Genomic DNA, 26,867 nt, shown 5'->3' on the forward strand with positions numbered 1-26,867 from the left:
AAGAGGAGTTTCCTTGGGGATGTGGCCTGCATCCAGTATATATGGACATTCTGGCAAAGCTCACTGGCTTTTGCTCATTGTGGATCCTGCATCTGGCTTGTCACCGTCTGACTTCTGGTTCTTGAAACTTGAGCCAGCGGGCTGCTATATTGCCTGTGGATCTTGGGATTCGTCGGCCTCTGCAGCCCATGAGCCAGCAGTCTGCTGTCTGACGTGCCAATCTTGATCGTCAGCCCCCGCAGCTATATGAATCAGGAGAAGCCTCCAGCATGACCCCTGACCCATGAACTTAGGACTTAACAGCCTCTACAACCGCATGAGCCATTTCCTTGATTTTTCCTCAAATAAGTTGGCGTCAAGTGCTTTATCTTCAATTTCACTAAGTCTGCCTTCATTGCCTCAATTCTGCTCTTATGACTTTCTATTGAGTTGTCTAATTCTGAAATTTTATTGTTGATCTTTTGGATTTCTGTTTGCTCTCTCTCTATGAATTCTTGAAGCCTATTAAAAATTTGTCATCAGTCTCTTATATAACCTTCTTAAGTTCTTTTATTGCTCTGTCTGTGTGTTCCTTGGCTTGTTCTGCATTTTGCCTGATTTCCTTCCTCGTCTCTTCAAGAGTTCTGTGTATTAGTCTTTTGAATTCTACCTCCGGTAATTCCAAGAAATTTTTTTCTTCCAGAAGGTCTCTTGATTCTTTGTTTTGGTGGCTTGCTGAAGCCATCATGATCTGCCTCTTTATGTGATTTGATGTTGACTGTTGTCTCCAAGCCATCGATATCATAATTATTTATTTTATGTTTGCTTACTGTGTCCTAGCTTATTTTTGTTCTGTTTTGATATGCCCGAATAGGCTGGTCATGTGAGCTAGTTTGATTATTAGCATCTTTGAAGCTCTCATGCCCTGCCTCCAGGTGGCTAGAGCTATTACCCGGTATGTGAGTCCAAGAATCCATTTACTTTTCTTGTGTGGATTCAACTGAGGTGATCAAGTCTTCGGTCACTGAGTGTGTGGTGCCGGCTCTCACCTGCAGTGCTAGACAGGCAGGGGTGATTGGAGTAGGCACAGGTATCTGGCTGCAGTAAGGGGTCATGTGCTGATCAAGACAGGAGGCTGACTGCTGCCCCTGAGTGTCTGGATGGAAGGCACGTCTCTGTTCCCTAGAGCGTGTAGGTAGGTAGGTTTTGCAGCCAGACTATGAGCACCCAATGTTGTTGGCTGTAAGAACTGGGAATCATCACTTATTCTTGGACTCCTGTCACGGGTGACTTGGTGGAATGGGTGGAGCCACCAGTCCTTAGGCCCCTGATGTGGGTAGGTGAGGACTTGGATTGGAACTGGATTACCGTTAACCCCTTTAATTTGCAGTTATGGGCCATTTTGTGATGTCTTTTCCCTCTTCAGATGGCTTATCTGTGCCATCATGTGGAGTATCACTAGTGTCTCTCACTGAGAGTAATATTTTTGTTCTGAGAGACAGAGTGTATTGACCACTAACGGTATATGTATGTGTGTATATGTATATGTATATATATATATACACACACAGGTTTTCCTTCACTAGAGAACCCAGCCTAAGACACCCAGCATATCCTTGGGGCTCTTTGGGGTTCTACTTCTCAGCACATCATTGGGACTTGTGGAGCCCAAAGCCCATTTCCCAACACATTCTTGGGAATAAGATGCAATTTCCCAGCATTTCAGGAGGTTTATCGGTAACCACAACCTTTATACAGCACCCTGAGGTTTTCAGTGCTTCCTGGACTGTACCATTTGCCCTAGAGTTGACTTCTACTCATGGTGGCCCCGTGCGTGTCAGAGTAGAACTGTGCTCCATAGGGCTTTCAGTAGCCGATCTTTCAGAAATAGATTACCAGGCCTTTCTTGAAGGTGCCACTGTGTGGCCTTGAACCTCCAACCGTTTGGTTAGCAGCCAAGTGCATTAACCGTTTGCACCACCAGGGACTCCGTGTTGGACTAGAAGTCCCATAAATCTCTGGTGACCTCTGCCCCTGGAAAATGGTAATCAGTGCCCCAGGGGCTCATGGAAATTGTAGTTCTGGGACATTGGGTGTGTTACAGACAATGGGGTCTAAGGCTGAAGAGTGTTGGGAAATGGCCATCCCCCTTGCTCTTGCCACAGACTCGCCAAGATGATCCAGAAGCACCAGCGGCTGCTGTGGACCCTGGAGTCCCTGGTTACTGGGCGGGCTGTTCGGGAGGTCCGAGACAGGGATGTCCTGCTGGCCCAGCAGCTGCTCCAGTACCACGCAAGCCAGGCACACACCCAGGAGAAGGTGTTGGCTGGCTGGGAGCCTGTAGGTGAGAACCAGGAGTACCGGCCCCCAGTCCTCTCGTCCCCCATGTCCCAGAAGTGCCAACCCCAGTCCCTCCTTTTCTCTTATAGGGGTAGTTGGCCTCATCCTGCCACCCACATTCTCCTTCCTTGAGATGATGTGGAGGATTTGCCCTGCCCTGGCTATGGGTGAGTCACGGGTGGGGGCCCAGACCCTCATGTTGTGGGGAGGAGAGGGCTAGGGGCCTGGACTCCTGGGTCTGAGGGAGGAGGGGGCTGTGGCCTGGACTCCTGGGTCTGAGGGAGGAAGGTGCTGGGGACCTGGACTCCTGGGTCTAAGGGAAGAGGTGGCTGGGGGCCTGGAGTCCTGGGTCTGAGGGAGGAGGGGGCTGGGGACCTGGACCCCTGGGTCTGAGGGAAGAAGGGCTGGGAGCCTGACTCCTGGGTGTGAGGGAGAAGGAGGCTGGGAGCAGGGACTCCTGGGTCTGAGGAAGGAGGGAGCTGGGGGCAGGGACTCCTGAGTCTGAGGAAGGAAGGGGCTGGGGGCCTGGGCTCCTGGGTCTGAGGGAGGAGGAGGCTGGGGGCCTGGACTCCTGGGTCTGAGGGAGGAGGGGCCTGGGGACCTGGACTCTTGGGTCTGAGGGAGGAGGGGACTGGGGGCCTGGACTCCAGAGTCTTGACCTACACCCTCCCCCAGGCTGCACTGTGGTGGCCCTCGTGCCCCCAGCCTCCCCGACGCCCCTCCTCCTTGCTCAGCTGGCAGGAGAGTTAGGCTCCTTCCCAGGAATCCTCAATGTGCTCAGCGGCCCTGCCTCCCTGGGGCCTGTCTTGGCCTCCCAGCCTGGAGTCCAGAAGGTGGCTTTCTGTGGAGCCATTGAGGTATCTTCAGGGCTGAGATTGGGGCAGGTGTGGCCAGGGCCAAGGCTGCTACCCCAGCTGAACCCCCAGGGGTCCCGCAGGAAGGACGTGCCCTCCGTCGGACCCTGGCGGGCGGGGGTGCTGAGGTGGCCCTGGCGCTGGGGTCAGAGTCGCTGCTGCTGCTGACAGACACAGCAGACATGGATTCAGCCGTGGAGGGCGTCGTGGACGCAGCCTGGTCGGACCGCAGCCCGGTGAGACCTGCAGTGCCCCCCATGTCTGGGAGCAGGGATTCGAACCATTCATTCTGGCTCAAACCCCCATTGAGAATTTGCATTTCCACCCCAGATATACTGAATCAGAATCTGCAATTTAGCAGGATCCCCAGGTGATTCTTATGTATAATTTGCTGAGGACTGGAAGCCCTGTCTGGGGGTCTGTCTCCAGGCATTGGGGCCTATGTCTCCATGCATTTTAATTTTCCCTTCTTCCTATCTCCAAACTGCCTTTACACCATAGAATCTCCAAGGTTTCTCATCACCTTAACTTTCTTTTTATTTTTTTTTTTTATTAATTGTAATGAAATACATATAACAAAACATTTGCCATTTCATCCATTTTTATGGGTATAACCCAGTGACATGAATATTATGTTCACCATGTTACTTACCATCACTGGTGTCCTTTTTCAAATTTTTTCGTCATCATTAACAGAGACTCAAGAAGCCCTGGTGGCTCAATGGTTAAGCACTCGGCTGCTAACCAAAAGGTGGGTGGTTCGAGCCCACCAGCCACTCTGTGGGAGAAAGACCTGGCCATCTGCTCCCATAAAGATTACAGACCAGGAAATCCTATGGAGCGATTCTGCTCTGTCACATGGAGTCCCTACGAGGGCACAACAACAGAGACTCATCACCTCAACTTCCTGTGTCTCCATGTCCCTGGCTCCCCTAGTCTCGGACAGCCTGGGTCTCCTTGTCCCTTGTTCTGTCCAACCAACCCATTGCTGTCAAGTTGACTCTGGCTTACAGGACCCTGTAGTAGAACTGCCCCATAGGGTTTCCAAGGAGCGGCTGGTGGATTCAAACTGCCAGCCTTTCGGTTAACAGCCAAACGTTTAAGCACTACACCACCAGGGCTTCTCCCTTGTTTTATAAGACTGCTTACTTCTGAGCGTCCAGGTCCCTAGTTTTCCAAACGCCGTCTTTACCTGCATATCGCCACGTTTCTGGGACTCCACCCCTGGCCCCGAGTTTGGAGTTCAGCCTCTCCTCCATGACCCCCCTCAAATGCACTCTTTCCACTCTGTATGAGAATGTCCCTGAGCCTCAGCCCTCTGTGGGCAGCTGTATCCCCTATGTGGGCCCCAGGTTTGCCCACCCTGACACTCCTTTTCCTAACAGGGGGGCCTCAGGCTCCTCATCCAGGAGTCTGTTTGGGACGAGACCATGAAGCGGCTCCAAGAGCGGATGAGGCAGCTGCGGGCCGGCCGAGGGCTGGACGGGGCCGTGGACATGGGGGCCCGAGGGGCTGCTGCACATGATCTGGCCCAGTGCTATGTTCACGAGGCCCAGAGCCAGGGTGCACAGGTTAGCCAGGGGGCGCAGACTCCTGGGTCTGAGGGAGGAGGTGCTGGGAGTCTGGACTTGGCTCTAAGGATTGAGGGGCTGGGGCCTGGACTCCTGGTCTGAGGGAGGAAGAAGCTGGAGTTTGGGCTCTTGGGTGTAAGGGAGGAGGGGCCCGGCTCCTGGTTCTGAGCCTGAGGAAGGAGGAAGCTGGAGAGAGACCTCTAGACCTGGTTCACTTTGTCCCCAGGTGTTCCAAGCTGGCCATGTGCCCACAAAGAGCCCATTCTTTCCCCCAACCTTGGTCTTCAACCTGCCCCCAGCCGCCCCGTGTGCCCAGGCAGAGGTGAGCCCTTTAGGGTGGGATATCTTGTTCCACACTCAGCCAGATGTGGGCAGCAGCACAGAATCCTTCAGAAGCCCCTGGGGCAGCAATTCCCCCTGCTCCCAGGGCTGCAAATCCCACCTGAGCCCCTGTTTCCCCTCCCAGGTGCCGTGGCCTCTAGTTGTGGCCTCCCCATTCCGCACAGCCAAGGAAGCCTTGGCCATGGCCAACGGGACGCCCCGCGGAGGCAGCGCCAGTGTGTGGAGCGAGAGGCTAGGGCAGGCACTGGAGCTGGGCTATGGGTCAGTCCTCTCCCGAGGGGGCACAGATGGCTACCTGGATGGCCTGAGCTTTGACTTCTCTCTGTCTTGAGGATTCCTCTCTCTCTAGATCTCTGTACCCCTCTTTGGGTCCCTGTCCCCCTTCTCTCTCTGAGCCTCTGTCCCTGTTCCTCTCTGGGTCCCTGTCTCCCTCTCTCTGAGTTCCTATCCCTCTCTCTGTTTCTCTGCCCCCTGTTCTGTCTGGGTCCCTGTCATCTCTCTCTGGGTTGCTGTCCCCCTGTCTCTGGCTCTCTGTCCCCCCCTCTGTCTGGTCCCTGTCCCCCTCTCTCTGGATCCCTGTCCCTTTCTCTGTTTTTCTGTCCCCCTCTCTGGGTCCCTGTCTTCTCTGTCTGGGTCCCTGTCCCCCTCTCTCTCTCTGAGTCCCTGTCCCCCTCTCTCTGGCTCTCTGTCCCACTCCCACTTTCCTATTCTCCTTCATGGCCCTATCTCTCCCCCAGGCTTCAGGTGGGCACAGTCTGGATCAATGCCCATGGCCTCAGTGACCCTGCAGTGCCCACGGGTGGCTGCAAGGAGAGCGGCTCTTCCTGGCATGGTGGCCCAGATGTGAGTGCACCCCTCCCACCCCCCGCCCCCACCATGTGCCCCCACGTTCTCTTGACACTGTCCCGTTCACAGGGCTTCTATGAGTATCTGCGGCCCTCAGCAACCCCTGCCCGGCTGCCCTACCTTTCCGAAAGTCTGAACTATGACACCTTTGGCCTTGCTGCCCCCTCAGCCCTACCAGCTGGGCCTGAAATGGGGCCCAGGTGAGCTGTTCCAGGGCCTGCAACTCCCAGAATCCCTGGGGCCAGGGGCCAGTTGGTCTGGGGGTATGGAAGAGGTGAAGGGAAGTTGCATCTAACTCTCCAATAGGTTGGAGTGAGGCTCGTTAGAGCCATCTTGTGGGGTCCCCAGATTCTGCTGGGTATTGCCTCTGGGGCTTATGCCCTTACCCCTTCTGAGGCCTGACAAGAGTCTCAGCTCTCCTAAACATGTCTGTGCCCAGACACTCATGGGAGCAGAGATCTGGGGTCCCTCAGAGACTCATGGGAGCAGGGATCTGGGATCCCCTGGAGACTCATGGGAGCAGAGGCTTATGGGATCAGGAGTTTGGGGTACCCCAGAGATTCATGGGAGCAAGTGTTTGGAATCCTACAGAGGCTCACAGGAGCTGGGGTGGTCTATCCAATGGGGTGTAGCATGGGGTTTAAGCAGACCCTGACCCCAGGATCCACTCTCACCCCTTGTCCCTCCCCAGCCCATCGCCCCCTTACGGGCTTTTTGTAGGGGGCCGTTTCCAGGCTCCAGGAGCCCAGAGCTCCAGGCCCATCTGGGATTCCTATGGCAACCTCCATGGCTATGTGGCTGAGGGCGGAGCCAAAGATATCCGAGATGCTGTGGAGGCTGCTCACCAGGCCGCCTCTGGGTAAGTGGAGTCACACAGGAAAGCCTGGGGTCATGGGGTGGCAGAAACCCCCAAGTACTGATGGACTTTGATACTGAGCTTCCAGGGTGGGAGATGATGGCATATGGGGTGTGGACCCCAAGGGCTGATGGTCAGGGGAGTCTGGGTCCCCAGGGAGGTGAGATCTGGCTCCTCACTCCCCCACCCCGGGATAATGGGCCGCCGTGAGGCTTGGACCTTTGGGGTAGGGGCTATGGACGGAGGTGGGCACCTGGGAAGAGCCAGGACCAGGGCGCTGACCCCCCAATGTGCACTGTCTGTGCACAGCTGGGTGGGCCAGCCGCCAGCATCCCGGGCGGCCTTGCTATGGGCCCTGGCGGCTGCACTGGAGCACCGGGAGTCCACCCTGACTTCCAGGCTGGAGAGACAGGGAGTGGAGCTCAAGACCGCTAAGGCAGAAGTGGAGCTGAGCGTGGGGCGGCTTCAGGCTTGGGGGGCCCTCCAGGCCCAGGGCCACACCCTGCAGGTGAGAGAGGTCTGTGGGTGGGCACATAGGGTAAGGAGGGCCTGCACATGGTCATAGCAAGAGCTCTGGAATGAAACAGGCCTGGCATCCAGGCTCAGCTCCACCCCTCACCCTCCACTTGCAAGTTGTTTTTGCCAGTGAACCTCGGTTTTCTCATCTGTAAAATGGGTATATGGCCTACCTTACAGTGTAGTGTTTTCCAAGTTGTGGTTAGCGATCCATTGTTGTTGTGTGCTGTCAAGCCAATTCCAACGCATAGCGACCCCATTTGATAAAGTAGAATTGCCCCCAAAGGGTTTTCTTGGCTGTCATCTTTATAGAAGCGGATCTCCAGATCTTTCTCCTGTAGACCTGCTGGGTAGGTTCCCACTACAGGCCTTTCAGTTAGCAGCCAAGGGCTTAACCACAGCACCACCAGGGCTCTTTACTGGACCATAGTTTGTTTAATCCACTGCGGTCAAGTGGATTCTGACTCATAGTGACCCTATAGGACAGGGTAGAACTGCCCCGTAGGGTTTCCAAGGCTGTAAATATTTACAGAAGCAGATTGCCAAATCTTTCTCCCGTGGAACAGCTGGTAGGTTCAAACTGCTGACCTGTTGGTGAACAGCCCTAGTGCTTAATCACTGCACCACCAGGACTCCTTAAAATTAATTTAGTAGGTTGTAATCATGATTTTTTTTTTTTTAATTTAACAAAAGAAGAAAGGATAGAAAATACAGAGTGCATTACAGAGTATTGCTTGGTGTGACTTTTGGCTATATTCCTAATAAACCAACCCAAAGCCGTTGCCGTCAAGTCAATTCTGACTCACAGGGACCCTATAGGACGGAGGAGAACTGCCCCACTGGGTTTCCAAGGCTGTAAATCATTACGTACACAGACTGCCACGTCTTTTCCTGTGGAGCAGCTGGTGGGTTCAAACCACCAACCTTTCAGTTAGCAGCCTAACAGTCAACCACTGCACCTCCAGGGTTCCTATATTTATAATAAACCAAAACCCGTAGCTGTCAAGTCTGTTTCAACTCATAGCGACCGTATAGGACAGAGTAGAACTGCCCATAGAATTTCCAAGGCGCACCTGGTGGAATCCAACTGCACGTCTCTTTGGTTAGCAGCTATAGCTCTTAACCACTATGCCACCAGGGTTTCCATATTCCTAATAGGCAGCTAACTATACGTACTGGATTGATGGGAAATACATGGTGGGTCCAGTGAAGAAAGCATTAGGATTCAGCAACTGAGGCAATGGCCCGGGAAGTGCTCGGGAATAATGATGATAAAAAGGTAAGAGAAGGCTAGGAAGTCACCAGACTTAGGCCTCCATATCCTCCTCCGTAAGTGGTACACAGTTATGCAATGGTACCAACCTGCTAAAGTCATCGTTAGGTCTTGATGGCTTAAGAATATAAAGCACTTTTGTTGTTGTTAGTTGCCATGGAGTCGACTCCGACTCATGGCGATTTCCCTTGTTACAGGGTAGAACTGCTCCATAGGGTTTTCAAGGCTATGACCTTTCACCAGGCCTGTCTTCCAGGGCGCCTCTGGGTGGACTTGAACCACCAACCTTTCGGCTGGTAGTGAAGCACTTGACCATTTGCACCACACAGGGACTCCAATAAAGCTCTTAGTACTGGACATATAGTTGAGAAATAAAAAGAAATGCTCCCTAGGGAGGGTCAATAAGCACATGAAAAGATGCTCAACATCATTAGTTATTGATGTTGTTCCTTGCCATCAAGTCATCATGGTGGCCTTAGGCATTACAGAATGAAAAGTTGCCTGGTCCTGCACCATCTTCATGATCTATGATATGGTTGAGACCATTTCATTAGTTATTAAGGAAATGGAAATTAAAACCACAGTAAGATATCACTTCACACCCAGTAACCTGTTTCCATCAATTCCAACTGAGTTCCCTTGTGTGTCAGAGTGAAACTGTGCTCCGTGGGATTTTCAATGGCTGACTTTTTGGAAGTAGATCACCAGCCCTTTCTTCTAAGGTGACTCTGGGTGGACTTGAACCTCCAAACTTGCAGTTAGCAGCTGAACATGTTAACTGTTTGCACCAGCCAGAGACTCCTTACACCATTAGGTTGGCTAAAATTTAAAAGACTGGCCGTACCCAGTGTTGGTGAGCATGTGGAGTCACTGGAATGCTCATACACTGTGGTGGGAGTATCAAATGGTACAACCACTTTGGGAAAAAGCTTGGCATTTTCTTAAAAAGTTAAACCTGCTTTTACCATATGACCTGGCCATGATTTGTAGGAATTCAGCCAAGAGTAATGAAAGCATATGTCTATACAAAGATTTGTATGCAGATGTTCACAGCGATATTATTCATCATAGCCAAGAACTAGAAGCAACTCAAATATCCGCCACTAGGTTAACAGATAAACAAAACATGGTGCGTGTATAGATTGGAATCCTACTCAGCAATAAAAAGGAGTGGATATGTTACAATGTGGATGAATCTCAAAAAAATTATGTTGAGTAAAGAAGCAAGAATGAAGGAGTACTTGCTGTAATGACCCTATATACCGTATTTTACACAAATAACATGCACCTTCTATGTTTGTGTGCCAGTGGTACCCTCTCCCTGTGAGGTATTTTCATAAGCACTGCTATATCAATTTTTTTACATGTTGCTGTGAAAAAAAAAAAAAAGTGAGCCTAGTGCACTTAAAAAATACCTCACGGGGGGAGGGTGTGGCTAACAAACAAGCATAGAAGGTGCACGTTATTTGCGTAAAAGTACAGTATATAAAATTCTAGAAAATGCAAACTTATCTATAATGAGAGGAAGCAGGTCAGTGATTGCATAAGGACAGAGGGAGTTCAGAGGGGGCAGGAGGGAAGGGTTATTAAAGGGCACAGCCCTGCCCAGGACCCTCTATTGTGATCCCTGTGAAAGCAGTCAGTAGTGGTAGCCAGGCACCATCTAGTTGTATTGGAGTCAGTCTGGTGGAGGCCGTGGTAGTTGTGGTCCATTAGTCCTTTGGACTAATCTTTCCCTTGTGTCTTTAGTTTTCTTCATTCTCCCTTGCTCCCAAAGGGTTGAGACCAGTAAAGTATCTTAGACGGCCACTCACAGGCTTTTAAGACCCCGTACACTACTCACCAAAGTAGAAGGTAGAACACTTTCTTTATAAGCTATGTTATACCAATTGAGCTAGCTGTTCCCCGAGACCATGGTCCCCACAGCCCTCAGCCCAGTAATTGGGGTTAACTGATAGAATCTTAAAAGAAAGGCTGTATTTCCCAAACAAGGTCACATTCACAGATACTGGAATTAGAACTTTGACATATCTTTTCTGGGGGGACACAGTTCAATCCATAACAATTATCTTGATTTTGGTGATGTTTTCATGAGTGTATACATATGTCAGAACTTTCAGATTGTACCCTGCACTAATAAATCCCCCCTTTTAAAAAAAAAAAAGTAGTTTTTTTTTTTTTTTTATTGCTAGCACAAAAGGAGACCTAGTGGTGCTCAGCTGCTAACCGAAAGGTCAGAGGTTCAAACCCACCAGCTATTCCACAGGAGAAAGATGTAGCAGTCTGCTTCCGTAAAGATCACAGCCTTGGAAACCCTACGGGACAGTTCCACCCCGTCCTACAGTGTCACTATGGATCAGAATTGACTTGATAGCAGTGGGTTTTTATTGCTAACTGCATGGTAAGAATCAGCATGGATCCAGTTTCCACCTGGAAGTGGGTCTGGTCCTCACCCTCCCATATCTCCATTATCCTCATTGCTAGCCACCCCAGTGGCGCACTTTCTCCAACCTCCAGCCACTCAAAGCTGGCTTGGAGCTCATAGATATCAAAACCTAAATGCACAGAGAAACACCAAAAACTAGTGTAACCAAATATACTTATTCTGAGTAGATACAATTTGAACCAACCAAAAACCAAACCCAGTGCCGTCAAGTTGATTCCGACTCATAGCGACCCTATAGGACAGAGTAGAACTGCCCCATAAAGTTTCTGAGGAGCGCCTGGTGGATTCAAACTGCCGACCTTTTGATTAGCAGCCGTAGCACTTAACCACTGCGCCACCAGGGTTTCCCAATTTGAACCAGGCGGCATTAAAACAGTATTCAAGAAGGCACTCAGTAGAAGAGGGGCAGTGAAATCCGGTTATGTAGTCAGTGTGTTATGTTAGTTAACATCAAAGCATGGGGCAGGGTTTCAGGTTCTGGAGGTTACAGAAACAGAATCACCAAGGACATGCCTTACATTCTAAAACACAGCCTCTAATCAGACCCTGGAGTTCTTTTTTCCTTCTGCAGGTCCTGCATTCAAATGCAAATCTCCAGTTCTCTCAACATTTCTGGGTAGTTTTGCATGGCTTTTCAAATGCAAAATATGAGTGGTTTTCAACCTAAGGCCCCCACTCTATACCAGGGCTACTGCATTCAAACCCAATAGCCTGTGTTTCCCTCAGGCAAATTTTAGTTCCCCTTTTAGCATATTCAATCAAGTGTTGGCTGAAGGTGGCGTTACATACTCTCTGTAATCTATAATACTCAATATTCATTTCTCTCATACATTTAAGTCTGCTTTACAACACAAGGAAACCCTAGTGGCATACTGGTTAAGTGCTACGGATGCTAACCAAGAGGTCGGCAGTTCGAATCCGCCAGGTGCTCCTTGGAAACTCTGTGGGGCAGTTCTACTCTGTTCTATAGGGTCACTATGAGTCAGAATTGACTCGATGGCAGTGGGTATATTGGGTATTACAACACAAGGAAGGAGAAACATTCAATATCCATAGTATATTCAGTTAAATACATGATCCTAAACACAACCCTTTTTAAAACATTTCAGTCTAGTCTTCTCTGCACCTTAACTATCTTCCCATTCATATGCATATGGCCTTGGGCCTCTGGCTGAGTAGAACCAGAAGACCCTGCCCTCTTATTAATCATCCTGCTTATCTGGCCTGGCCTTGACCCCAGGCCACTTCAGCTGCAGCTTTTCAGCCATTACAGGTTACAACAACCAAAGTTGTCATCTAAGAATCAAAAGTTTCACTTCCCAAGCCCCTTCATTCTTTTTCTTACAAAGTCCCATGGTTTCATGAGTCTGGAGCCATTGCAAAAAATCCCACTTCTGACACCAACTGTAAAAAATGGTGTGGGGGCAGTGTCTGTCCTCCTCTAACTTCACAAGAGGGAAGGAGAATCAAGATCAACAGCTCAAGGCTGATTCTTACGAGGCAGGAGCAGACATGCCCCCTCTCTCTACCATCTTTACCAATTCTGACACCAACCATCCCTCCCATGACACTTTCCTTCTCTGCTGGGTTTGATAATTCATTACACCGGCAACACGGAACTCAAAGGCCATACTCATGATTATGGGGTTTATTAGGGAAGTAACAGCTCACAATTCAGGTTCGGGAACACTCAGGATACAGTTCTATCAGGATAGCCTGTTTCCACCCGTGCTTGCAGGCACGTCTCTCCCTGGCTCTTGACCTCTGCCCAGAGGTGCTCGGCTTTCTCTCTCCGTGGACCAGGAAGCCATCTCTTGCTGCTGAGTCTCTTTTGCTGGGTCTCTTCCTGCCACTGCCCGCCGTCTTCAGGGTTACAGCTCGCTTTCTCTTTTTCTTGGTCTCCTGCTTCCAGGAGCTTCTCAGTGCAGGGATCCCAGGTCCAAAGGATGTGGTGACTCCTTGCTGTTTTTCCTTGGTGGTGGTGGGTTCCTCTCTTTCCTGCCTCTGGGGTAGCTCATTTCAAGCCCAACAGGATGGCAAAACTGACCAATCCCTTTGGTGGGCCACAATTTCCCTATCATACAGTTCCGCCCAATCACTTTTAGCTAAAAAGGCCACGCAAAAATGATTCATTACACGGCAAGGTTACAGAAACAGAATCAAAAGGACATGCCATATATTCTAAAACACAGCCTCTAATCAGACCCTCTAGTTCCTGCTTCTCTAAGCTGGGTAAACATAGATAATTTTCCAAAAGAACCCTATGTCTAAGGCAAAATGATCTCAGCTAATCTGCTTACTGAGCTATTGTTTGACCCAAAAGTGACTTCAGGAAACCAGTTCCTTCAAGGTTTAAAAAGGACACCTGAGGGCGATGGCCTGGGTGGGTCACCCCATTTCCATGAACCCAGACATATGGATTCCGGGAAAATCAAAACAATTTTGTCACAAGTTAGAAGGGCTTTATCCTTCATATTGACCGCCCACACAGCTTTTCTCTAACCTAGCCACCCTGAGCTGAGTTAGAGAACACAAATTAGAACCATTCCGTCCTTCAGATTGCCAAATAGGCAGATGCCAGCCCCTGCTGCTCTCACTGCCCCCCTGCGGGTTCATTAATTCCTTGAACAGCTCACAGAATTCACAGAGAATATGATATCTATACTTAGAAAAAAAAGTTACCCATTTATTATTATCAGAAAAGATACAAAGGAGGAGATGCACGAGGTACGGTCTGGGAGTGGTCTTGGTGGGATGTTTTCATTGTCCCCAGGGACATGCCACCTTCCCAAGAGCTCATGTTCTCCACAAGCCAGGAAGCGCCCTCCCCCCGCAACTTCCATATTCAAAGCTTTTTTATCAGTTTCATTGCATAGTCATGACTGAATCACTGACTGTACCTGATTGAATTACACCTCCCTCAAAAAAAAAATTTTTTTTTTTTCCCTTCCTAAGCGTAGCTGCCAGGCCTGGTCTGTGTAGCCCCCATTCATTTGCACTCATTCTCAGGTTTTACATAATAAAGGCCGGGGAATTCCAAGAGCTATCAATGAGTTTAGATGAGTTATCTTTCAGAACCAAGGAACCCTGGTGGCACAGTGGTTAAATGCTCCACTGCTGACCGTAAGGTCAATGCTTCAAACCCACCAGAACCTACCAGCCGCTCTGCAGGAGAAAGACGTGGCATCCACTTGCGTAAAGATTTACAATCTTGGAAACCCTATGAGGCAGTTCTCCTCTGTCCTACAGGGTTGCTATGAGTTGGAATCGACTCAACGGCAGTGGGTTTGAGTTTCTTTGGTTTGTCTTTCAGGAAACAAAGACAAAGGCCAAATACAGTTTTTTGTCTCATACTCTAAATGTGTGTAGTTTATTGAATGTCAGTTATACTTCCGTAAAGCTTTTTAAACACACACATTGTCTTAGTTACCTAGTGCTTCCATAACACAAATACCACACGTGGATGACTTCCATGAACAGAAGTTTCTCACAGTTCAAGAGGCCAGAAGGCCCAATTCAGGGTGTGGCTCTCCAGGAGGTTCTTCCTTGTCTATTCCAGCTTTTAGTCAAACCAAAACAACAAGCCTGTTGCCCTCAAGTCGGTTCTGACTCCAGGCTATCCTATAGCACAGAGTAAAACTGACCCCATATGGTTGCCAAGGCTGTAATCTTTATGGAAGCAGACTACCACATCTTTCTCCTGCAGAGTGACTGGTGTGTTCATATTGCTGACCTTGTAGTTTACAGCTGAGTGCTTAACCACTGTGCCACTAGGGCTCCTTCCAGCTTCTGGTAGCTGCCAGCAATCCTCGTAGATGCATCTGTGTTGCCCGATTAGGGTCCGTGCCCTGGAGCAGTCGAGCCACTGAAACGTACCCCAAGTCAGAAAGAGTGAGAAAGTTTATTCAGGAGATGTATACATCACCAGGAATCCGACAGCAACACAGACTGTCTCTATGGAGTCCCAGAGAGCAATTTTACATTAGAGCTTATATAGAATTTTTACAAGGGTTAGAAGTGTCTTTGTAGCCTGCAGATGGAGTGGCTGGAGGAGTTATTCATTACAAGATAGTGACAAAAGACACTTAATCAGACTAAAGAGATACATGTGGGACATCTCCTTATCAGGCTAAAGATATACATGTCAGACATCTGGGCTCTGATTTCCCTGTGGGAGGTTGTAAGTCACAGGTGGTCTGACAGAACAAAACAAAGTTATTTGCATCAGATCAAACAAAGAACAAAGTCATTAGCATTAGGTCAAAACAGTCATTAACATATGTATGTGAAGGAGGAGGCAGACAGAGGAAGGGCAAAATCGTACAGATTCATCTTGGCCTTAGTTATGTCAAGTTCTGGGTCTCCCATTTTAAAAAGGAGAAAACATGCTAGGGGGTACGAGGGTCACGTATGTCTATCATCTGTCTTCCTCTTCCCCCTCTGTGCGCCTGTGTCTAATATGCACTTTTTATAACTCAGAAGTGATTAGATTTAGAACCCACCCTACTCATGTATGGTCTAATTGATATAGCAAAGAAAACCCTATTTTCAAATAGGATTATACCCACAGGTATGGCATTAGGATTCCAAAGTATATTTTGGGGAGGCACAATTTAGTCCATAACACTCATATACACAGCCCATGGGCCAGGTGCTGAGCCCTCTAAATACATAAACTCTCCATTCTTACAGCAAATCAAGGAGGTAGACACTATCGTTATCATCATTTTAAAGATAGGAAGCTGAGGGAAGAAAGGCCTGGCAATCTACTTCTGAAAAATCGGCCACTGAAAACCCTACGGAGCACAGTTCTACTCTGACACACATGGGGTTGCCAGGAGTCGGAATCAACTCAGCAACTGGTTTGGTTTTTAACTGATTTGGCTGGAAAATGTAAAACATGTATACGTACATGTGAAGTAAAACCTGTGAGAGCTAGAACTCAGTGGACTGCCTTGTTTTTTTGCTTCTCACAAGTTTTCTGCCTTTGACAGGGTGCAGTCTTAGCACTTTTCTGTCACTTATTATTTTAATGAGAAATACTTGAGTTTTCCTTCTCCAACAGGTTTCCACCTCACACAGGTTGCAGGTTTTGCAGGTTTTACAGTATGCGCATTTATGTATATACATGTGTATGTACACATACGCATATGAATGGCATATGCTAAGAAGCCTGGTGGCACAGTGGGTAAGCACTCGGTTGCTAACCAAAAGGTCAACAGTTTGAACCCACCAGCTGCTCCGCAGGAGAAAGATTTACACAGCTTTGGAAACCCTATGGGGCAGTTCTGATCTGTCTCATAGGGTCCATATGAGTCGGAATTGACTTGACGGCAACATATACTGCCTCACTGTCCTCAGTGGTGATGTTAACATGCAATAATAGCAACTGATAAAAACGAGACGGCAATTCTATTTGATTTGTGATCTGAGCGAGAAAGCCATGCTATTGATCACACCTAAGAAATAATTCTCCTAATCTAATTAGCAAACATTGAAATTCTTTTTGATCCCTCAGAAAAAAAAGGAAGCTGGGGCCCAGAGAGGTTAAGTAACGTGCCCAAGGTCACATAGCAAATGCATGATGGAGCTGCGATTTGAACCCAGGCAGTCTGAACCCTCCCATGGCCCTTTTATTACTGGTGGCGTTAGGGAGAAGCAGAGATGAGGATGACAGGGATGAAAGAGGCAAGGGATGAAGGCCCTGTTGAACCTGCCCTTGACCTCCGCCTGATCCTCAGGCTGCAGGGCTGCGAGGCCCGGTGCTGCGGCTGCGGGAGCCTCTGGGCGTGCTGGCCATTGTGTGCCCGGATGAGTGGCCCCTGCTCGCCTTCGTGTCTCTGCTGGCCGCCGCCCTTGCCTATGGCAACACCCTCATCATGGTGCCCAGCGGGTCCTGTCCCCTGCCTGCCCTGGAGGTCTGCCAGGTACCATCACCTTCCTGCCTGCTAGGAGCTTGGCTTGTTCTCCACTCCCCTGCTAACCTTGGGTAACCCCAGCCCCTCCCTCCTGATAGACCCAATAACCATTCCCTCCAGACCTTGAGCCTTCCCAAGTCGAAGACCCCAACCCCACTCCTTGGGGGAGCCCCATGATGGCACCTCAGGTGCTCACCCCTGCCGCACCACCTCTGCCCCCCCTCACCCTCTAGGATATGGCTACCCTGTTCCCAGCCGGCCTGGTGAACGTGGTGACGGGAGACCGGGACCATCTGACGCGCTGCCTGGCCTTGCACCAGGATGTCCAGGCCCTGTGGTATTTCGGATCCGCCCAGGTACCCTTTGCCTTGTCATCTTAAGACCACATCTTCAGATGTGGTGTTAAACTTGACCTTCAGTCTCTTCCTTTACTGGGCACATGGCTCCACCCCCTGAGAACTCCTGTTGCTTAAGGGTAGCAATGCCTTAGCAACAAGTTTCCCAGGACCTACCCCTTTAGGACCCCGGTTGCTAAGGTAGAGGATCTCCCTAGCAACAGGGGCCTGAGAGCCTACCCAGCCCAAAGACCTACTCTCATTGGACAGTCAGTTGCTAAGGGCCACGTCCTAGCAACAGAGTCAGTCGCCTCCTCAAACCTGTTGGTTGGCAATTCCTTGTCAACAAGAGGGTTGGCCCCGACTCCCTTGAACGTGGGCGGTTAAGGAGGAGGAAACTCCCTAACCACAAGGGTCAATCTCTTCCCTCAGCATGAGAGGTTCGCTTGCTAGGAGCTGAGCCTTGTAGCCACAGTCCAAAGGCTCCTCCTCAGGAATAGTCCTAGTTACTAAGGAAGCAGCTGCTTAGCAACAGAACAGTGGAAGTGCTGACACCTCCCTTTCCCCGTCCCAGGGCTCCCAGTTTGTGGAGTGGGCCTCCGCGGGAAACCTTAAGTCGGTGTGGGTGAACCGGGGCTGCTCGCGGGCCTGGGATCAGGAGGCCGAGGGGGCCGGCCCAGAGTTCAGGCTTCGAGCAGCACGGACCAAGGCCCTGTGGCTGCCCATGGGGGACTGATCTGAGTGTCCACCCACTCCAACGTACACAGAGAAGACATAACCCCAGCAGACAGCACACACCTGGAACATTCCTCTGATTATGGTCCCCGTGCCCTCCAATAAACCGTCTGATAATCCTGGCTGTGCTTCTTGAGGGGAGGGAGGGGGCACCAACTTACGGTCTGTTTGAGGCCATTTTTAGCTTTTAGATTCAGAACTAAACTCCAGTAGGTCTGACTCAGGTACAACATAGTGTTTGTGAAATACATAAAGGGTACTCTGCTCCTGGTCTCGTATGCGTTGGCTCCAGCGCAGACAGATCCGGGTTCAAGCCCCAGCTCGCCGCCTTCAGACATCCCCCCAGCCAATCCACCCAGCCCTGGTCTCAAGAACCAGAGTCCCACGAAGGCACCATCTGCAGTGCCAACTGCTGCCACCAAGTGGCGCCCTCCCCCTCGGCACAGATTCCACCCCAGTTCACTTTCTCCCCCAAAAAGTTTCCTTTCACTTTCGATCTCTGGCTGTCACCCGGCCTGGACCCTTCCACACCCAGCTGGGGAAGCCTGGTGCGTGGGGAGAACTGGGCTCTGAGTCCCCGAGGGGCGGGACTGGGCTCCTCCTCTAGCTGAAGCACGAGGTGGGGGGTCGGGTTCCTGGGTCCCTGGGCCCCTGACCCGAAGGGGGGTTCCGGGGGCCGGACGTCAGGGTTCTTGGAAGGGGAGATGAGGAGTTTTCACCGTAACTGGGGCTCACGCAGGAAGCCAGCGGGAGCAGGAGGCGGAAACTTAGCCACATCAAGGGGGCAAGGGAGGGGCAGGGAGGTGGAGGGGCGGGTGAGGCAGGGGATGCAGGGTGCGGGTCCGCCACTGGCTCTTCTGTCCCTTTCAAGAGCTGGCCACAGGCATGAGGGGCCCCGGGCCGAGATGACAGTGCTGGCGCCAGCCTGGAGCCCCACGGTGCGTACACCTGGGGACAAGGTGGGGCAGAGGGGAGGGGAGACGGGCAGAGCCAGAGGAGGTGGAGAGAGGTGGGAAAGACGGACAGAGGTGGGGGAAATGTGAACAGATGTGGGGAGATGGACAGAGGTGGGTGAGGGACAAACAGGTGAAGGAGGAACAGAAAGGCATGGGGAGAGAGACAGACTTGGGGCAAGACAGACACACATGGGGTGATGTGGACAGGCATGGGGGAGACTGCACAAACAAGGGGGAAGAGCAGATAAAGGTGGGGAGAGACCAGACGGACAGACGTGAGGAAAGACCGACGGACATGGGGTGAGATAGGAGCGGGAGATGGGGCGGTACGGACAGGTGTGAGTACGAATGGGGAAGACAGGACCAAGGACGAGAGTTGCTGGGCGGGCAAAGGGACGCTGGATGGAAGCAGGTGGGCAGGGAGCAGCAGTGAGGGCGAGAGACTGACAGCTGGACGGCGCTGGGCGGAGGGAGAGACATGGGGAACTGGGCAAAGACAGGGACGGACGGGACGGAGAGCTAGAAGAGACTAAAGACCCAGGAAGGAAGAAAGAGGGAGAGAAAAAGGGGCTGCGGGGGGTGGGGTGGGGTGCATGGGTGGGGCTGCGGGTGTGAGTCACTAGAGGGCGCCCGGTCCTCGCAGACCTCCCTGCTGCTGCTGCTACTGCTGAGCCCCGGCCTCGGCGGGACCCCCGACTGCACCTTCCCCCAAAGCCCCATCTCTTCCAACTTCGCTGCCGCCTTCGGCAAGCTGGTGAGCGCCCTGCTTCGACCACTCTTGCGGCCCTTTGAAGGCCCTGGTTCTGAGGTTGGGTCTGAGTTTCCCTTCTCACTGGGTCTCTGTCCCCATTCCTCTGGGTCCCTGTCCCTCACCTTCTCTCTCTGGGTCTCTCTTCACCCCCCGCCCCGTCTCTGCCTCCTTCTGTTTCTGGGTCCTTGTCCCTCACCCTCTCTCTCTGGGTCTTCCCCCCCACCCGGGTCTCTGTCTCCCTCTTCTGGGTTCCTGTCTCCCTTTCTCTCTAGGACTCTGTCCCCCTCTCTTTCTGGGTTCCTGTCCCCCTCTCTTTCTGGGTTCCTGTCCCCCTCTCATTCTGAGTCTCTGGCTCCCTCTCTCTCTGAGTCTCTGTCCCCCTCTCTCTGGGTTCCGGTCCCCCTCTTTCTCTGGGTTCCTGTCCCATCCCCCGTCTCTGTCTCCCTCTCTCTCTGAGTCCCTGTCTGTCCCTCTCTAGGTCTCTGTCCCCTTCTCTCTCTCTCTCTCTCTCTCTGGGTCTCTGTCCCACTCTCTGAATTTCTCTCGCCTCTCTCTGGCACTGTCTGCCTCATCTCTCCAAGTCTCCATAGTTTTGTCCCCTCCTATGTTCAGCCAGATTGTTCTCTCCTGCAGTCTGACTACCTGCTTCAAGACTATCCAGTCACTGTTGCCTCCAACCTGCAGGACGTGAGTCACAGATGGGAGGGGCCTGGGATGGAGGTGGGAGCCAGAGACTTCAGATCGCCACCCTTCAGGGGACCAGGCTAGTTTGCCGACCCAGCCCCGTCCTACCTCAGACCCAGGAGTTGGAGCCCCCAACCCCCTTGTCCCTCAGACGCAGGGGTTCCAGCCCTGAGCCCCTCCTTGCTCAGACCCAGGAATCCCAAAACCCAGCCCCCTCCTTCCTCAGACCCAGTAGTCCTGTCCCCTCAAACCCAGGGGTCCTGGGCCCTCAACTCCCTCCTCCCTTAGAGCTGGCTGGTAGATTTGAACTACCAACCTTTTGGTTAGCAGCCTGAGCTCTTAACCACTGCGCCACCAGAGCTCCCCCTCAGACCCAGGAGTCCCAAAACCCAGCCCCCTCCTGCCTCAGACCCAAGAGTCAGGGCCTTCGGGCTCCTCCTCCCTCAGATCCAGGAGTCCTGGCCCTCAGCCCCCTCTCCCCTCAGACCTAGGAGTCCCGGCCCCCAGCCCCTTCCACACACAGGGCCCAGAGTGTGGGCTGTGTCTCCCCAGGACGAGCTCTGCGGAGCACTCTGGCGGCTGGTCCTGGCCCAGCGCTGGATGATACGCCTCAAGACAGTGGCCGGGTCCCAGATGCAAGAGTTGCTGGAGGCTGTGGACACTGAAATACACTTTGTGACCTCATGTGCCTTCCAGGTCAGCCCTGAACTTGGGGCCAAGTGAGGGGAGCTGGATGCCTTCCTAGGGATTGGGGGTAATGCTCCCAGCCTTCCTGAAGATTTCATTTGACCAGAGCATCCCAAGGAAGGTAGAGGCTGGAACCTCAGGCTCACTAAGCCTGTGGCTGGGTGTTGTGGGTATGAATGACACTTCTCTAGACACCTAGACACCTAGGACATGAAAGCTGTAGGCCATTTCTATGGGACAGATATCCCAGGCCCTGTTGCTGGGTCACTATGTGTTGGAATTGACTCAACAGCAATGGGTTTGGTTTGGTTTGGTTTGGTTGCTGGGCGTTACTAAGCGGTTCTTCCCCCTAGCAACCAGAAAGAAACAGGAGATCTAAACTCTCTCAGACCCGGGCCTAACTGAGCCCTGTTGCTGGGTGTTGCTAAGGGGTGTTTCCCCTAGCAACCAGGAAGAGATAGGGGATCTAAACTCTCTCAGACCCAAACCTGACTGGGTGTTGCTAAGGGGTTCTCTCCCCTAGCAACGAGGGAGAGACAGGAGATCTAAACCCTCTCGGATCCAGGCCTAACTGAACCCTGTTGTTGGGCATTGCTAAGGGGTATTTCCCCTAGCAACCAGGGAGTGATAGATGGGGGATCTAATCGTAGAGACCCAGGCCTTCAGGGCGCTGTTGCCTGGCAGGGTCGTTGGGCCCTTGGCCTGAGGAGATGCTGGGGTGATGCGGTGGTGACGTCTCCCTCCCCTGCCCCCAGCCCCTCCCCAGCTGTCTTCGCTTCGTCCAGACCAACATCTCCCACCTCCTGCAGGACACCTCCGCGCAGCTGGCCACTCTGAAGCCCCAGATCAAGACCCGAAATTTCTCCCAGTGCCTGGAGCTGCAATGTCAGCCGGGTAAAGGCTCCCACCCCCCTAACTCGCACCCATCCCTCCCCTCCTAGCCTCCCAGCCCCTCCATCCCACACTGGGTGTGATTCTCACCCTACACTTCTCCCTACTGGCTGTGTGATGTGGGGCACGTCCCTTCCGATTTCTGGATCTCAGTATACCCATCTCTGAATACCCATTGCCATGGAGTCCGTTCTGACTCATAGTGACCCTACAGGACCGAGCAGAACTGCCCCATAGGGTTTCCTAGGCTGCAACCTTTAAGGAAGCAGATTGCCACATCTTTCTCCTATGGAGCGGCTGGTGGGTTCAAACTGCCGACCTTTGGTTGGTAGCCAAGCACTTAGCCACTGTGCCACCAGGGCTCCATCCATCTCTGAATAGGGAACAGTAATCCCTGCCTTGTCTCTATAAGGCAGTGCTGTCCAATGGAAATACAGTTCGTTTCATTTTACCGTTTCTAGTAGCCTTGTTAGAAAAAAGTAAAAAGAAATAAGTAAATTCTTTTTTTTTTTAGGATTTTTAATATTTGTTGTTTTTTAGCCAGTTAATTTTTTTTTTCATTTTATTGTGGTAAAATATATGTAAAAGAAAATTTGCCGTTTTAACCATTGTATAATTCAGTGGCATTAATGTTACTGAAATTGTCGTGAAGCCATCTCCACTACTTATTTCCAAAACTTTTTATCACCCCAACGAGAAACTCAGTACTCCCTAAAGCAATAACTCCCCATTTTCTCTCCCGCCAGCCCCTGGTAGCCTCTAATCTACTTTCTGTCTCTATTCTGGATATTTCATACAAGTGGGAATCATACAATGTTTGTTGTTTGGTGTCTGGCTTCTTTCACTCAGCATCATGTTTTCAAGGTTCATCCATGTCGTAACAAGTGTCACAACTTCATTCTTTTTTATGGTCGAAAGATATTCCATTGTATGAATAGACCACATTTTGTTGTCCATTTATCTTTCGATGGGATAGTTATTTTTTTTATTTTTAATTTTGAAATAACTATTGATTGATAGGAAGTGGCAAAGGAATGTGCAGGAGGGCCCCTGTATCCTTCACCCAGCCTCCCCCAATGTGAACATCTGCTTGTTCACATTAACTATGGTACAATATCAAAATCAGGAAATTGACCTTGGTGCAATCCATAGAATTTACTCAGATTCCACCAGTTATATACACACTCAAACGAGTCCTTGGGTGGCACCGTAGAACTGTACTGCTTAGAGTTTTCAATGGCTGATTTTTTGGAAGTAGATATTTTGGAAGCAGACCGCCACACGTTTCTCCTGAGGAGCGGCTGGTGGGTTCAAACCACCAACCCTTCAGTTAGCAGCCAAGCACTTAACAACTGCACCACCAGGGTTCCTTGGTGGGGACAAAAGGGGCCAGATCATGTGGGGCCTTCTGGATCATTAGTTCTTCATACATTGTATCATCTAGTTTTATTATCCATTCATTCATTCATTAATTTATCCAATAAATATTTAATGAGCACTGACTGACTAATCGATAAATAAATAGGGCTGCTGCTGCCCTACACACAGGCCTCACAGGCTACTGGAAGGAGGAAGACAAAAAAACACATAGATACAAGCACTAGAAACATGTTGAGTGCCTGGGTGGTGCAAATGGTTAAGTGCTCAACTACTAGCTGAAAGGCGCCTAAGAAGACAGACCTGGCGATCTGCTTCCAAAAGGTCACAGCATTGAAAACCCTATGGATGGGTCAGTTTGGCTCTGACACACATGGGGTCGGCGAGTCAGAACTGATTGGACAGCAACTCACAACAACAGAAACATGTTAATTTCGGGGTGGTACCAATGGTTAACGCACTCAGTTGCTAACCAAAAGGTTGGAGGTTTGAATCCATCCAGAGGTGCCTCAAAAGAAAGGCCTGGAGATCTACTTCCCAAAAATCAGCCTTCGAAAACCCTATAGAACACACTTCTACTTTGACACACAAGGGGTCACCCTGAGTCAGAATCGACTCCCCAGAAACTTGTTTTTGAAAACATGTTAGTTCAATTATAAAGTAAAATGCACACTTGCCATTTGCCAGACACTGTCTTAAGCACTTTCTACACATTTACTCATTTAATTCTCGTGACAATCTCATGAGGTAGGCACAATCATTATCTCTAAGTTGAGGCCCAAAGAAATTAGGAGCCATCCACGAGACCAGCCTTTCATTGTTTCCCTGGCCCTGGCCCTTCTTGTTTACCCAGGCTGCTCTCTCCCTCCAGAGCCCTCCACACTGCTGCCCCCACAGAGTCCTGGGGCTCTGGGAGCCACAGCCTTGGGAGCCACAGCCCTGCCAGCCGGTCAGCACCCTTTGCTGTTCCTCTTGCTACTGCTGCCCCTTGTCCTGCTCCTGCTGCTGGCTCCTGCCTGGCACCTACACTGGCGAAGAAGATGGCAGAGAGCGCCCTGCCCCAGGGAGCAGGTGAGGTAGAGGGTAAGCAGAGGGGGTAAAGAGGGCCTGGGGGTGCCAGGGTGCCCCAGACACCCTGGCAGCTGACTCTGGGTGCCCCAGGTGCCTCCTGCCTCCAGGCCCCAAAACAGGCTGCCCCTGCAGCTTGCGGAGCACTGACATGCCCCGTGGGGCCTTGAATGCCAGACTAAGGATGATGGACTGGGGCGGGGGGACTGGGGAGCCACAAGAGGGCTGTGAGCAGGGGCAGCACTGGTATCGGAAAGACCACATGGAGGACAGACAGGCAGGGAGGAGGCTGGGGTAACAACCAGAGAGAGGAAGAGGACTGAGCTGGGGCTATCAGAACAGAGAGGAGGGGACAGGGCAGGGAGAATAGGGAATGGGAGGGACAGGTCTGGTGACTGACAGGCTGGGAGACCACTGGCACAGAGGACCCCAGGTCTGCTTCCCACCCCCATGACTGGGTGGACAGTGGGGCTGTCCCAGATGGAGAAACTGGGGGAGGATCAGGATTAGGGAAAGAACTGAGCTTAGTGGGGAAAGGTGGGCACTAGCGGAGACATGGGGATGCAGGAGTTCATAAGCCAGAAGAGAGTTGGCCTCCTGGAGCAGGAAGGGAATGGCATTCCAGGCAGAGGGAACCATACTTGCAAAGACCTGCAGATGTGAAAAAGCACAGGAGTCTGGGGATGTGGGCCAGCCCTGGGCAGTGCAGGAGAATGATTGAACAGGAGTGAGCAAGACAGCAGGAAAATCAAGGCCTGGAATCAAAGGCCAGGTCAGGGAGCCAGAACTTCCTGCCCAGGCAGTGGGGAGCCATGGGAGGCATGCAATGGAGGGAGGACCCAAGGATGGGGTATGGGAGCAGAAGGCAGGTGGACTATGTGGGACCAAGAAGAGGCAGCCCTAGCTCACAGTCCTTGATGACACATACAGTGGCTCAGGCCTTGTGCTGGGGTGTTCTGAGGTTAACTCATTAATTGCCACAACAACCTAGTGATGCTGGTGCCATTATTATCCCCATTTTACAGAGTCTGAAACCAAGGCACAGAGAGGTAAATAATTTGCCAAAAGTCACATAGCTCATGAATTGATAGAGCCAGGGTTTGACTTTGTGCTGTCTGGTTCCAGCATCTGTGTCCCTTGTCCTTCACTCTCCTGCCTCAGTTTCCTTATCTGTTCAAAGGCTCTAATAATAATCCTTCCACCATAGGGTTGCTGTGAGGTTAAGTGAAGTGACACACAAAACGCTTTTAGAGCACTGCTGTCCAACAGAAACTAAACGCAAGGCTTACCCATGATTTTAAATTTTCTAGTAGCCATGTTAAAACAAAAAAGTAAAAAGAAATGTGACATCACTTTAAATAACACTCTACTTCACCTAGGTGGTCCAGAGGATTGTCATTTCAACATGTAATTGATAGTAATAAGGTTTTTTTTTTTCATGCTGTCTTCAAAAGGAGTCCCTGGGTGGCATAAACAAGCCCTCAACTACTAGCTCAGAGGTTGGCGGGTTGAACCCACCCAGAAGCGACTTGGAAGACTGGCCTGGCAATCTGCTTCCAAAAGGTCACAGCCTTGAAAACCCAGTGGAGCAGTTCTACTCTGCATACACGTTTCTGCACGAGTCGGAAACGACTTGGCAACTAACAGATCTTCCAAATCCAGCGCGTATTTTACAACCATAGCACGTACAGATTCAGGTGCTAAGTTTTCATCAGGAACACTTGATCTGCATTTATAGTTCACGAAGTTTGCTATTGTAAAAGCAGATTCACAGGCCCAAGTCTTCCAAACTTATTGAAAAGTTTTCCAAACTGAATTGTCACTTTCTAAATTTTTTTTTTTTATTTCAGCCCTTGTTTCTGAACATTAGTTCCTTAGATTAAAATTCAATTAGATTTGAAAAAAAAAATTTAGCTGCTCCTCAGTTCCACTGGCCACATATCAAGTGCTCAGTAGCCTCAAGTGGCTGGTGGCCACCACACTGAATAGTATAGACTTAGAACTTTTCCTTTGTCACAGAGAGTTCTTTGGATATCGTTGCCTTAGCACATAGTGAGTGCTTGCATCTATCATCTCACTTTACAGAGCAGGACAGTGAGGCCCAGAGAGGGGAGTCGTCTGCCAGAGGACACACAGCCAGGACATGGCGAAAGTCAGCGAGAAGTTGGTCCCTTCCTCAGCGCCCCGCCCCTCTCGATTTCTCCCCAGGATGGAGGCAACACCAGAATCCAGTCTCAGCCCCAAGCCCACCAGGAAGCCCTCTGTACAAAGCCCTCATCGTTATGAAATTGTATATAAATCATCCTTTTCTACCAGCTTTGGCGAGGCCTGTCAGTGGATGGGACAGGGTGGGGATGGGGTTAGTTTGGGCTTCAGAGCCTTAGTTTTACAGTCAATGCCATGCTTCATTCAACACATGTCTTCTGAGGCCTCTGGGGGCCT

At 50.9% G+C, this 26,867-nt stretch overlaps 2 protein-coding genes across 6 annotated transcripts in view; both read left to right on the plus strand.

The window, feature by feature from the left end:
• The window catches only part of ALDH16A1 (aldehyde dehydrogenase 16 family member A1), a 31,868-nt gene extending 13,522 nt beyond the window's left edge, over positions 1–18,346 (plus strand). Inside the window, exons 4-17 of one of the 2 annotated variants that reach the window (XM_049901748.1) lie at positions 2,145–2,323; positions 2,409–2,486; positions 2,995–3,176; positions 3,257–3,409; positions 4,559–4,744; positions 4,971–5,066; positions 5,211–5,347; positions 5,824–5,929; positions 6,002–6,132; positions 6,624–6,791; positions 7,098–7,296; positions 16,765–16,950; positions 17,175–17,297; positions 17,851–18,344. In XM_049901748.1, the coding sequence (XP_049757705.1) occupies positions 2,145–2,323; positions 2,409–2,486; positions 2,995–3,176; positions 3,257–3,409; positions 4,559–4,744; positions 4,971–5,066; positions 5,211–5,347; positions 5,824–5,929; positions 6,002–6,132; positions 6,624–6,791; positions 7,098–7,296; positions 16,765–16,950; positions 17,175–17,297; positions 17,851–18,012 (2,086 nt within the window). In that variant the 3' untranslated portion in view covers positions 18,013–18,344. Of the gene's footprint in view, positions 1–2,144; positions 2,324–2,408; positions 2,487–2,994; positions 3,177–3,256; positions 3,410–4,558; positions 4,745–4,970; positions 5,067–5,210; positions 5,348–5,823; positions 5,930–6,001; positions 6,133–6,623; positions 6,792–7,097; positions 7,297–16,764; positions 16,951–17,174; positions 17,298–17,850 lie in introns of both variants that reach the window. The other variant, XM_049901749.1, reaches the window with a different exon arrangement.
• A 130-nt stretch (positions 18,347–18,476) lies between these two features.
• On the plus strand, positions 18,477–26,760 carry FLT3LG (fms related receptor tyrosine kinase 3 ligand). Of its 4 annotated transcripts, none has more exons than XM_049901787.1 (8): positions 18,477–18,559; positions 18,883–18,949; positions 19,611–19,721; positions 20,352–20,405; positions 20,955–21,098; positions 21,845–21,983; positions 24,229–24,428; positions 26,511–26,760. In XM_049901787.1, exons 2-8 carry the CDS (start codon positions 18,917–18,919, stop codon positions 26,709–26,711), a joined length of 882 nt encoding a protein of 293 aa, XP_049757744.1. In that variant the 5' UTR covers positions 18,477–18,559; positions 18,883–18,916; the 3' UTR covers positions 26,712–26,760. The 4 variants fall into 4 exon arrangements, with proteins under 4 accessions (XP_049757744.1, XP_049757746.1, XP_049757747.1 ...); XM_049901789.1 differs by having other exon boundaries at positions 21,899–21,983; XM_049901788.1 differs by having other exon boundaries at positions 18,551–18,630.
• The last annotated feature ends 107 nt before the right edge of the window (positions 26,761–26,867 follow it).

The sequence above is a fragment of the Elephas maximus genome, chromosome 11, assembly GCF_024166365.1.
Source record: "Elephas maximus indicus isolate mEleMax1 chromosome 11, mEleMax1 primary haplotype, whole genome shotgun sequence".
Taxonomy (NCBI): domain Eukaryota; kingdom Metazoa; phylum Chordata; class Mammalia; order Proboscidea; family Elephantidae; genus Elephas; species Elephas maximus.